Source organism: Lactuca saligna, chromosome 7, assembly GCF_052625555.1.
Source record: "Lactuca saligna cultivar CGN05327 chromosome 7, ASM5262555v1, whole genome shotgun sequence".
Lineage (NCBI taxonomy): Eukaryota > Viridiplantae > Streptophyta > Magnoliopsida > Asterales > Asteraceae > Lactuca > Lactuca saligna.
In genome coordinates, this window is record NC_136423.1 from 142,909,371 (window position 1) to 142,921,451 (window position 12,081).

General features: G+C 36.7%; 1 protein-coding gene across 2 annotated transcripts; it reads right to left on the minus strand.

Moving 5' to 3' along the window:
• Nucleotides 1-6,863: 6,863 nt before the first annotated feature.
• Nucleotides 6,864-8,170, minus strand: LOC145003764 (cyclin-dependent kinase inhibitor 7-like). 2 transcript variants are annotated; one of them, XM_078962677.1, is made up of 4 exons: nucleotides 7,717-8,170; nucleotides 7,548-7,600; nucleotides 7,212-7,418; nucleotides 6,864-7,078 (listed from the first exon to the last, which is right to left on the minus strand). In XM_078962677.1, exons 1-4 carry the CDS (start codon nucleotides 8,020-8,022, stop codon nucleotides 7,009-7,011), a joined length of 636 nt encoding a protein of 211 aa, XP_078818803.1. In that variant the 5' UTR covers nucleotides 8,023-8,170; the 3' UTR covers nucleotides 6,864-7,008. The 2 variants fall into 2 exon arrangements, with proteins under 2 accessions (XP_078818803.1, XP_078818802.1); XM_078962676.1 differs by having other exon boundaries at nucleotides 7,212-7,421; nucleotides 7,717-8,163.
• Between the last annotated feature and the right edge of the window lie 3,911 nt (nucleotides 8,171-12,081).

The window sequence follows — 12,081 nt, forward strand, 5'->3', positions numbered from 1 at the left end:
TTCGATCCTGCTTACCCCTCGCTGCTCAATGCTTGAAAAAAAACCCAATGCCTACTACCAATCCATAATCAATTTGCTGAGGAACCCCAATCTTACCATAGCTAGGGGTCTAACCAGTCCATTTCTGAAACTATACAACTCCGAACTAGCGAGACATACCAAGTCCCTCCCAGTCATGCTACAGTTACTGCATCCTAAGTAACCTTCTCCAATAGGGCACATCCCCTAACTACTATTCAAATATCCAAGGTATGAAGATGGCATATAACTCGATCACAACAAGCGACACAAAATAAAATACTCATACCGATAATGATGCAGAACCATAACAATATAATCATGCACAAATAAAAGGACTGAAAACAGAAGTCGCATACCTGCAGCGTCCGGCGCTGCTCGCGTCTCCAGGGTAGTCATATGAAAAGCCCTGCCTCCTACCGCAGGCGCCTCCGTGCGGCCCTGATGGCTGACTGTGATCCTCAAAGTTGCAAGGGCAGGTGCCATCACCCGTCCTGCCGAAAACAAACTGGGGCACTGGCCCTTCTTGTGGCCCTACTGGTTGCAGTGAAAACATATCAAATCGGATCCCTGTGTGGTGGTAGCAGTATAATGCCTGCTAAAATGACCAGTCCGACCACACTTGAAACAGCCAGACTCACCACCGCTACCACTCCTGCACACACCCCCGTGCGCCCTGCCACACTTCCCGCACCGGTCGCAGTCCTGATAATCCCTCAATATCGAACCCGATCCCTTGGGCCTTTTTTCCCGAACCCAAAACTGTTTGAATCTCATCCGGCTTCCTCTTCCGGGTCTGCTCCAAATCAATCTCCTTTTCTCTAGCTCGCGCAATCATATCCTCCAACGTTTTGCAGCTGGATTCGCTCACAAACTACCTGATGTTATCCCTCAACATCTCATGGTATCGGGCCTTCTTCATCTCCTCATCCGCGACATACTGCGGAACAAGAAGGGCCCTCTCCCTGAATTTGGCGGTGATCTCCGCCATAGTCTCAGTGGTCTGCGTCAAATCCTGAAACTCCCGTGCCAACTGCTGCACCTCAATAATTGGCGAAAACTCCGCCCTGAACCTGGCTGAATAATCACCCCATGTCATCGCGTCCAACGCGAAATCATCACCCAAAGCATGACCACTCTCTTCCCACCAATCCCTCGCTCTGTCCTTCAGAAGATAGGAAGCGAGTCTGACCTTGTCCCCCCCCCCCCCCCCCCGGGACACCGGCTCGTACGGAATGCGTTGGCAACATCAGCCAACCATCAGTTGTTAGCGATGGGGTCCCTAGCCCCATGATAATCTGGTGCCCCGCAAGCCCTAAACTCTCAAAATGTCAAAGTACGCGCTCCCATCAAAGCCATCATCTCGGTACGGAAGGCTCCTAGCCTCACATCCAAAATCTCCAATATACCCTCCTTGACCGTGCCAAAGATCACAAGAGTCTGGTCTAGTATGCTACGCGTAACCTAAGCTGATATCAACTCCCTCATTCTCTCCTCAAGTTGCTCGGCTCCTGAACCCGAGCATGATCCCTCTCCGGCACCTGATCCTCCCACTGGTCTCTCTCGCAACGTCACTATGTTAAAAATATAACACAACCACTATCAGGATACTTATCACCGCTGCAAGACCAAACACATGCACTACCAGGTTCCCGGTCTTGTCTCGACCTTTCCCGAATCGAGTACGGATCCTCTGCTTTCAGTAGTATGGGTCCATACTACCTTCTACATCTATCCGTACTTTCCTCAAGAACTGCTTCGACTCCACGAGGTCCCTTTTCTACTACTATCGCTCCCAGCACTACCTCATCTTAGGCTTGCCCTAGGGAAACATCTGACTCAAACCAAACCAGTCCTCAGTTGCTGAAGGACTCCTTATGATGCCAATTAGCCATTACCTGGATACCATCACATGTGATGAGGCTCAGATAATCCTTCGAGTAAAAGACTCGTCCCTACAACGGTTGGACTCAAACAAGAGCTGCGCAATAGGGCCAAATCCAGCACTCTAAGATTATTCAACCCTGATCACATGTGACGTGACGTATCCACCTAATGACTAACTCCCATCACTCGGAATCCCGCAATGCACAAAGCAAGCAACATTCAGACAAGGGGAAAAATCTAACCATACATACTCAAGCAATCATAATATCATACCAAGAATCTGTACTAGCATGCAACACAAACTCATAATCTCAGGCATAACCTAAACAGGCTATCCTACTACTATCTAATCAGCACTATTATGCAGCTCAGAGCACATATAACAGGCGCATAAGGCATCCTCCCTAGATCCTTAGTCCTAATCTAGCATGTTGTTCTATTAACCAATATTCATAACATAAACTTGTATGGGTATTTTGGGGCACTTAATTGAGCTCGGCTGATTGCATGCACCACACCCTTTTCTCTTATCAAAATTCTTTTCTTTCTGAATTCTTTTTGCTTTCCTAAAACTGTTTTCGTTCTTAAAGCATTCTTTTTTTTTTTTTTTTACAATCTGTCTTTTCATTTTGAAAACCTTTATACCAATTCCTCAGTTTGAGTTCAGATACACCCGAGAGCATGTCCGAATCCCTCAAACCAAGGCTCTGATACCAACTTGTAACGACCCAAAATTTAAGACTAAAAATTTCTTTTATAAAACATTACTTAAATATAATTATCAATCCATATCATAACCAGAGTATTAATTTCCAAATCACATGTTCATTATCAGAGTCAAACATTCCCAGGCTGTCTAATCTACGGTGTGTGCCATGCGATCACCCCGAGCTCTTCCCTCCGCTACCGAAAGTACCTGAAACCAAAACTGAAACCGTTGCACGAAGCTTAGTGAGTTCCCTCACCCTACCACATACCATGCATAACTACATACTGCACATACTGGGCCACGCCCGCTATTTTGGGCCTCACCCGTTACAACAGCCCCGCCGCTCCAAGCCCCACCTGGCTTCGAACCCCGCTCGGATACAGATCTGTTTAACTTAGGCCTCTCCTTTCACTGGGCCCCTCCCGCTAACATATAATAGCACATAAGCATATAACAACACATAAGCTAATATATACTCACAAATCCTGTCCTGAGGCCTCGCCTATCTTGGGCCTCGCCCTTGTCCTGCTACCGATGACTCATGGAACCCCATCCACGCCCTTACTGATAGTGAGATACGGGCCCAACCCACACTCACGCTTTCCCTAACTTGGGCCTCGCCCCTGTTCTGCTGCTAATGAGATGTGGAACACCATCCACACTCTGCTATTGGTGAGATACGGGACCTCGCCCACACTCACCTCCCTACCAGGCACATACATGTATCACACAGATAACAAGTATAAACTATCATATAAACCATTCCTTGGGCACCCGCCCGCTATCATTGGACCTCGTCCTGAATATCGTACTAGCATATTGTGCCTAGGGATAACCCCCGAGTCTTCCTACTCGTATCTACATGGGCAGGCGTTGTGGCCTTAGACCCATTCACACAATGGGAAACTCACCTTGCAATCTGCTGACTGAAAAGATAAGCTTACGCTGCTCCAACCTCTGTCACAAACTCCACCCCTGATAATAACAAAATACTGAACCCAATAAATACCAATAATTACCAAAATTCCCTTGGAAGTCAATTGGTCAACTCTTGGTCAAAGTCAAAGTCCTCGGACAAGGTCAAACTTCTTGACTGACCCTACTCGCCGAGTCAGCCCGCTGACTCGCTGAGTACCTCAACTCTAAAAATCCCATCTCAACTCACTGAGTCGTCCTTTGACTCACCGATTCTCAGCTTAACCAGAAAAGGCTAGGACGTCATGACTAGACTCGCCGAGTCCAACAACAGATTTGTCGAGTCCAAGGCTATCTTCAACCAACTCGTCGAGTTCCTGCCCAACTTCATCCAACTCGCCGAGTCCACCCATGTGACTCGCCGAGTTGTACCAGTTCTTAATCCATACAGTAGCTTTTCGAGCCATGCAGAGGATCCAACTTATAGATCCATACTCCCAAAGCTCAATCCTCACGTAAAGTTGCAAACTTTACGTATAACTAAAGAGATCAAGGCTCAAAACACTCTAGGGCTAGGTTTAGGGACAAAAGGGCTTCACCAACTACTCATCTTCTGATGCTTTATGACATATTGGACCATCCCAACACTAAATCTGAAGTGGCAACGACATATCTAGGCCCCAACCTCGAATTGGGTCTCAAACAACCATAAAACCCTCAAATCTCATAACAAAAGTATATCTAGATGCAAAGGAGGGAAGATAGCAGTTTATTACCTCCAAGATGAACACAAACTGAAGTAGATCCCGGATCTTTACCTCCCCTTTGAAGCAACCTTCTTGATCTTCAAGTTCCTTTCCAAAGTTTCCTTCCTCCAAAGTTATTTCTCTCAAATGATGGAAGCTCACACGAAATCTAGGGTTTACAGGTTCTCTAGGATGATAAGGAGGTTGGGGGAGGGACATAACACCCATTATATAGGATACAACTCCCGAGATTAGGGTTTTCCTCGTTCAAACCAGACTCGCCGAGTCCCCTTAGCCGACTCGCCGAGTCGGTCACTAACTCCTGAACCTGGATCCCGCTCGGACTCACCGAGTTTCGCACTGGACTCAGCGAGTTGACCCTTTGACTTAGGGTTTTCTTTCCTTCTTGGCCTACCTGATTTTGGGGTGTTACATGGGCGCCACTCAAATAAATAAGTGGTTTATTTTCTAAAGGGCCACGAAAAGGGTTCATAACTCATAACTATATTAACGCTCGGTGAGAACACAAGGATGTCATATGATCTGTGGGGTTAAACCAAAGATGTCATAAGGTTCTTGGTTTAAATCCATATAAACCAGTGAATCAATTTCTTTTTATTTGTCCAAATCAAATTATGGTTTGATCGTCGTATACCCAAGTGGCATCATCTGTTGAGTGAAAAGAAACAATCGAACTTGGTGGGTGGAAGGAAATTTGCAGGTTTTATAAGGCATTCCTTGCCTTTAACCTATAAAGGCTATAGTGGAGGTTGAGGGATAGGCCAAGACCGCAAGCTAGCCTAGTGGGACCATGGATGCGAGACAAAATGTTCATGAAATGGAATGATTTAGGTACCCTTCTCACTTTGCACACCACATTGTTGCTAGGACCAGATAAACTTTTACTTTTAGCAAGGTTGCGTTTCGATCTTGTTGGACTAACCTACTTAGCGTTGGCTATAAATTCCCTTTTGAAAGACTGAAAAAATAAGTTGCTTGAGGGTAAGGTGTCGCAACTAGGATTTGACCTAGCAAAATGATGTGACACATGGCAAGCTCAAAGGGCTATTGTCGTCAAAGTTCCACAGTTTTTTGGTATAAACACAACTATCCTGGATCCATATTCAACACCAGAATTGCCCCCCTCCTTATGCGACTTTGCATTTTTCTAGTTTTCAAGCATTCATTTTGTGTTTATGGCTCTTGTTGAAAGAACAAAGAATTATAGAGTATTTACTCTGAAGCTTACAACTCTAGATCGGCATAAAACCTTTGTTGCTATACGTTCTCTCATTCAGTTACCGGTCATGATATTCGTTGTATTCAGGTTGGTTTTATTTTTTGTCTCGTCATTTGATTCATTCGTGATTAAGTTCGAGACAAAACTTGGTAATTTAATAACAATAATCTAATGTATTACTTGCAATGATTTGACATTTAATTCTTAAATTTATTTGTAGGTTTGTTTGCTTTTATCTTACTAACGATTCGATATTAGTTCGTAATAATAATCATGACAATTCTTAAGTTTATTTGATATTAATCCACATTACTAATCATCAAATTGTTTGTTTATCATGTCTACTAATTATGTTTATTTTTAACAATTTTATTTGTACGAGATTTTTAACACAAGAAAAACAACACACCACACCTAAAAACAATAAATACAACAAGATGAGAAAGAAGCTCATTTTTACAAGTACATGAAGAGTCTTCTAGAGCAAAGAAAAATGTACTTATTCAGAAATTTACACAAGGGGCTTTGAATTAAAAATTTTGGTTTTTTGATTATTTTTCTTTGAACAGTAAAAAGAAAAACTTTTTTTTTTAAATTATTTAATTAGAAAGAAAATAATGGAGGTAGCAAGAATGTTTCCTTCACGGGTCTGGAATTTGCCATTGGGGCATTCAAAGTATAATCGTTACATCAGATCCGAAGCACAATCAAAGTTAGCAACACACTCCACCCCACTTTCCACGTGCCTTCGCTTATTTTCCATTTTTTTTTTTAACATAAAACTTTATATTATAATTTAATTAACTCACTAGATTCACGTAAAATACACCTTTAAAACCCCTTGCTTTATATCGATACAGATATAAAGCCTCGATAAAGATGCATGAACATGTAATCGAAAGAATCTCAAAAGCTTAAATGCCAAAAATGGAAAAGCAATGAATGTAGGCAGAATAACTCAAATAACTGCACATGACACCAAAGGAACACGAGATGAAATGATCAAAAAACACAAAAGGCTTGATGCAAAAGACCCTTCACAAAAAAGGGAACTTTTATAACCATCATCATGTTGTACAAGATTCTTTCATGTGAAAACGATGATCACAAATTATTTATAAAAAGAAAAATAAGGAGAAATTTTTTTAGGGGTGAAAGATTTTTACTGTAGGAAAAGATTTATACCCGGATTTGTGGCAGGCTGCAAGGATTTGTATGTTGTCCCAAATATACCCCACAAAATTACAGTCGGCGAGGAGAGAGAATGTAGAATCGTTTGATAGTTATGTTGCAGAGGAAGAAGCTTCTAACGATGGAGAGATGAGAGAAGAGTGGTTAGCATACGAGATAAAGCCTAAATTGTTGTGATAACAGTTAACAAACCCCAAAAGGGAAAATAGTTACAGAAATTAGAATTCGAAATTAGTAGAAGAAGGGAATAATCAAGAACTAGATGATATGTCTTTCAATTTGACAGGTCATGGATCCATCGATTATGGCTTTAATCGAACCCATTGGTACCTTCCTTCCATTGGAACATCTTTCACGATATCATAGTTGTACCTGATGAACAGTAAAAACGAAAATTAGTTGGAAATGATGATTGTACTCCAAATTCTACAATGTGGAGGAATAGTGGAGGTTCACGTTAACAGTGGTGTATGTGTATCATGAACAATTCGCCATAGCTACTTACTTTTCTGTGAAACGTTTCTGTTCGTACTTTTCCGCTTCCGAGAAAAATTCTTCAAGCTCAGCCGGAGAAGGAGACTTTTCCAGTGGTGGTTTATGACCGGAAGTAGCTTCGTTTGCTGTTGAGGTCTTCTTCTTCTTTGGAGTAGAGGTGGATAACGACTCCATTTCTTCTGATTCTAATGAAACCACGCTCGATGCAGATGTCTCTCTACTGTAAATTAACAAACATAACGCAAAAATTTAGTGGTGTGGAGTTTTAATTCTACAAATAGATAAATCCGAACTGATAAAAATTGTTGAAACAGAATCATAATTGAGATTGATTAATTAATTTGACCTGAAACCGTCGTTACTGGACATGAAGATTTCGGTTTCGGAAAGACATTCCACCTGTAAATGAACATTCAATAGAATTAATTACGATCCAGAACATGTATCGTACACGAATTCATTATCCAGCTTCTCTAGAGAAAACAAAAGATGTAGTTGAATTTTGAATTTCATACCTTCAGATCTGGTCTCGAATCATCATTGATAGAGCAGATAAACGACGAAACATGATCAGAAACACCAGACACCGCCGTCAAAACAACATTCTCATGGAGATTGACGTCAATTTCACGTCGAGACTGATACTGAAGCAGAAACACATTCTCCTGAGCTTGAGAATCCAATCTTCTTCTCTTACCGGTGCCAGAGCTCGTAACATCTGTATCTCTACTCCGCCGTGCGTCTCCATGGGAATTTGAAACCTCCATTGCTGAAACCTCTTCAGTGCTTTCACATCCGCTTATGCACGTTTCCTCAATCATAATTCACACATACAAATTGTGTATATTCAAACAGAAAAAACGAACATCACTTCTCTCTTTAAAGCTGAAGAGACAAAGTGACAAGACTGGAGTGGAATAAAGGTAAGGTTGGACATGATCGGACGGTGCGAAATTTAATTAGTCGGTTGTTTTCTAATATAAAAGTTATTGTATAAAACAGAAGTTGTTATATTGAAAATATACTTTTTATATTTCTAATAATAAAGTTATTGTCGTTAATATAATTTTCGATCATAATGTTCAAAAAAGAATATTATCTTGATTGTGTAGGTTTAAGTGTTTATAATGGTTATGGGGAAGGTGTGCAATGAATGAAATTTTCAGGTGAGATGCAATGAATTGGTACAATCACAGTTAAAGTTAGATACAATTTGATTGAGGCAACCAACATATTAAACAATGATATTAATGAAATAAATATCCTAACTTTGTGAGAGTTGATCATTCAGTAATCGCATTCACAAGAAGGTTAAAGGCGTTTACAGAGTATATATATATATATATATATATATATATATATATATATATATATATATATATATATATATATATATATATATATATATATATATATATATATATATATATATATATATATGGAAAAAGTGAATATACCCTTAAGGGTATATAAGCTTAGGTACCCAAACTCACCATAATACGTCATTTTAACTTGATTTACTTTCAAAAATTTCAAAATTTCATTATTATCTTCCTCTTACATCACATCTTTTTGACGAACATCAATTAGGCTATCTATATATTATAGTTGAAAATGAAAATTATGTAAGAGGAAAATAAATATGAAATTTATAAAAATCTTTGAATGAAATCAAGTTAGAAGTTGAATTATAAGAACATTAGACAATTACAATGTATATATATGATAGAAAACGACGTAGTATGGTGAGTTTGGGGACCTAAGCTTATATACCCTTAATGGTATATTCACTTATATATATATATATATATATATATATATATATATATATATATATATATATATATATATATATATATATATATATATATATATATATATATATATTCTTAGGTTATTTTGTTTTTACTAACTATTGTGTGTTAGAATGCACAGATCTAAACCAATGGATGAAATTAATCAATAAATATGATTTGAGAGTGTATGATATTACAATGAGATAACATTTATCATATAATCACATAAGTTTTAGCAAAATGGTATTTTGGACTATAAACTACATTTATAAAAGGAAATTTTTGGATTTTTAGGGATAATTAATTCTTCTAATTTAAAAAATATGAATTTTGTTAATTAATTCAATTTTAATTCTAACGTAATTTATAAATATAACCAACTTTATTCTGTCGGAATATTTTTTTTGTTAGAATGATATTCTTTCAAAATTTTATTCTATTAGAATATTATTAAAGAATAAGAAAATTCTTGAATCTAAGGTTGAAAATAACAACATTCTAATATATTCTTATATATCCGAACTTAAATACAAATTCATACATATTCTTACAGACTAAAAGCCTTATACATTTTAATATAATTATACATATTCTAAAAAAATATCAACAAAAACGAATAAAATTCTTAAAAAATAACAACATTCTAAAATTGTGAGTATGATCAAACTTTATTCATTCTTCAAGTTATTCATATTAAGTCTTCAACGTATTCTTCCAGTCTTTCCTATTACAAATACAACAAAAACTAATAATGGTTAAAAACATGTTACTTGCAATTAACTATCACTTTATATATTCTGGTAGAATACATTAAATATGACATAATACATAGAATACATTCTGGTATAATACATAGATTCTATTCTGGCAGAATACATTATTACAGGATACATAGATTCTAGGTATTTCAACAAACACTTGTTAGACATTATCATCAAACAAGCCAAAATTCATCCAAAAAAATAGAATAAGCAAAATAATAAATATATTCTAAAGGAATGAAAACGATTGAGTGAGAGACATTAAGAATAATTGAGAATGAAAAACAAATTTCATAAGAATTAACTTGTTCTTTATGTAAGAATATGAATATTACATAAAACATTTGTTCTTAATATCACCTTAAAATATTAATTAACTACGATTCAAAGCAAATCAATAACTTATGTAACAAGAATTGTTTGAATAGAATTATATTAAAAAAAAGTTGTTAAACGATCAATATAACATTTAATGTGTATTAACTACAATTCAAAGCATATGAATAACTTATATAACATGAATTGTTTGAATAGAATTACATTAAAAAAAGTTGGTAAACGATGAATATAACATTTAATGTGTTCATATGAAAGCTTTATCTTTCTTCTAATTCTATGTAGAGAGAAGGTGACAATGAAATGATCCTACATATCTTTTTTTCTTATAATATTATATTGTATATTTCATCCATAATGACATGTCTAATTTTAGTCCTCTTAGGCACTGGAAAGTATCTTACATGTGGAGTTTTCAAATTATTTTTAATCACTACATGAACTCATTGGAGTTTTCAATTGATGTCAAAATTAAATTTTTGTTATTCGATATTTGTGAGACTAAACACATTTACTTTCAAATAGTTGCAAAGATTAATCCAACGGTTTCATCTTACCGATATCATGACATTCCCCCATATAGAATAATCACGTTTTATCATCTATGTTATGTGAATATCAATGGAGTATCACCACTCAACAAAACTTAACATCAATAAAAAAAAAATAGACGGCTTCATCAATTAGGGTTTTAAAAAAATAGGTTACAGACAATAGTTTTTAAGAAATACCTTTTATGAGTAGAAATTAAAATTTACCTTAGTGAGATTACCTGGATTTTCATTCTTCAATTCCTTATGCCACACTCTTCTACATATTGGTGATGGGAGGAGGAGTACAAAGGAATGGAAGAAATCAAAGGGTTTGATTGTTGTTCTTGGGAAAGAAGATCGTGGCGCCGATAGTAGTAGGGAATAAGGAGGGCAGAGGTGGTAACGTAGTCGTTTGATTTTTACGGCGATGGTGAAATAATGTGATGTCTCCTGTGAAGTAGGTGAATCAGAAACTATTTTTAGAGAAAGAGAGGGGATCGATGGTGGTATTATAGATTTGTGAAACTGATAACCTAAATTAATGGGATATTAATTGATTTTATTTTATATTTACCATAATTAATTATAATGTAAATTACTTCACAATATCTCCCACAACTATAACCGATTATGAAGTTTTAGAATAATAATATTATTCATGGATTAAACATGTTAATATAGAACACAACAAGCATTGATGTTATGATCATATCCTAGTATATTAAAACATTATATAATGGTTGTTGTTAAAATGGTCCAATATCCAAATACTAAACCCAAATCAAAATCCTATTTCTTGAATAATAAAGTATTATAGTTTAAGTGTGACCATTCATACTTAGCTCAGATGAAGGACTTTATTAATGGGTTCAACTAAGCTTAATTTGTGTGAATTTTGCAAATACTATCATCTCCATATTTTACTTTACTTTAGGTATAGTTAAATATGTTGGAGTATATGATTGGTGTTCTTTCGTGACATAGTGTCTCTTAGCTCGATTAAGTATACTCTCGAAGTCACTAAGATTTTCTATGTGATCCTTGAATGGCATAATTCAACATAGTTTTTCAATGAACTCATTCATCCAATCATATTAGATTTAAACTTATAAAGCAGTGTATTCTTATTTTGAAGTATATTGTGTCATTTTGTTTTGGTTGGACCTCATTCCAACAAAACCTACTCTGCATCCGACAATGATGTCATAATCCAATTATAATTCATAATTATATATATTTGTTTAGAAATTATAATCTTATGTAGCTCTTTACATAAATATTTCATTTCAACAAAACTTACCAAGAAAATCAAATATAAATCATTTTAGCTAGTTTAAACCTATGAGCTAGGTGATTTTGAGGCTAGCTCATAATTAGTGCCATGTGACAATGTTAAGGTTCCACCAAATGAATCTTCTATCTTGATCTCTTTCAAGATATTATCAAAATATGCA

Excerpts from the sequence above, each read along its gene's own strand:
- LOC145003764 (XM_078962676.1), bottom strand. The coding sequence starts at position 8,022 with ATGATTGAGGAAACGTGCATAAGCGGATGTGAAAGCACTGAAGAGGTT. Across the intron at positions 7,601-7,716 it reads ATTCGAGACCAGATCTGAAG|GTGGAATGTCTTTCCGAAAC; the intron begins GTATGAAATTCA and ends GTTCATTTACAG. Across the intron at positions 7,079-7,211 it reads CAGAAACGTTTCACAGAAAA|GTACAACTATGATATCGTGA; the intron begins GTAAGTAGCTAT and ends ACTGTTCATCAG.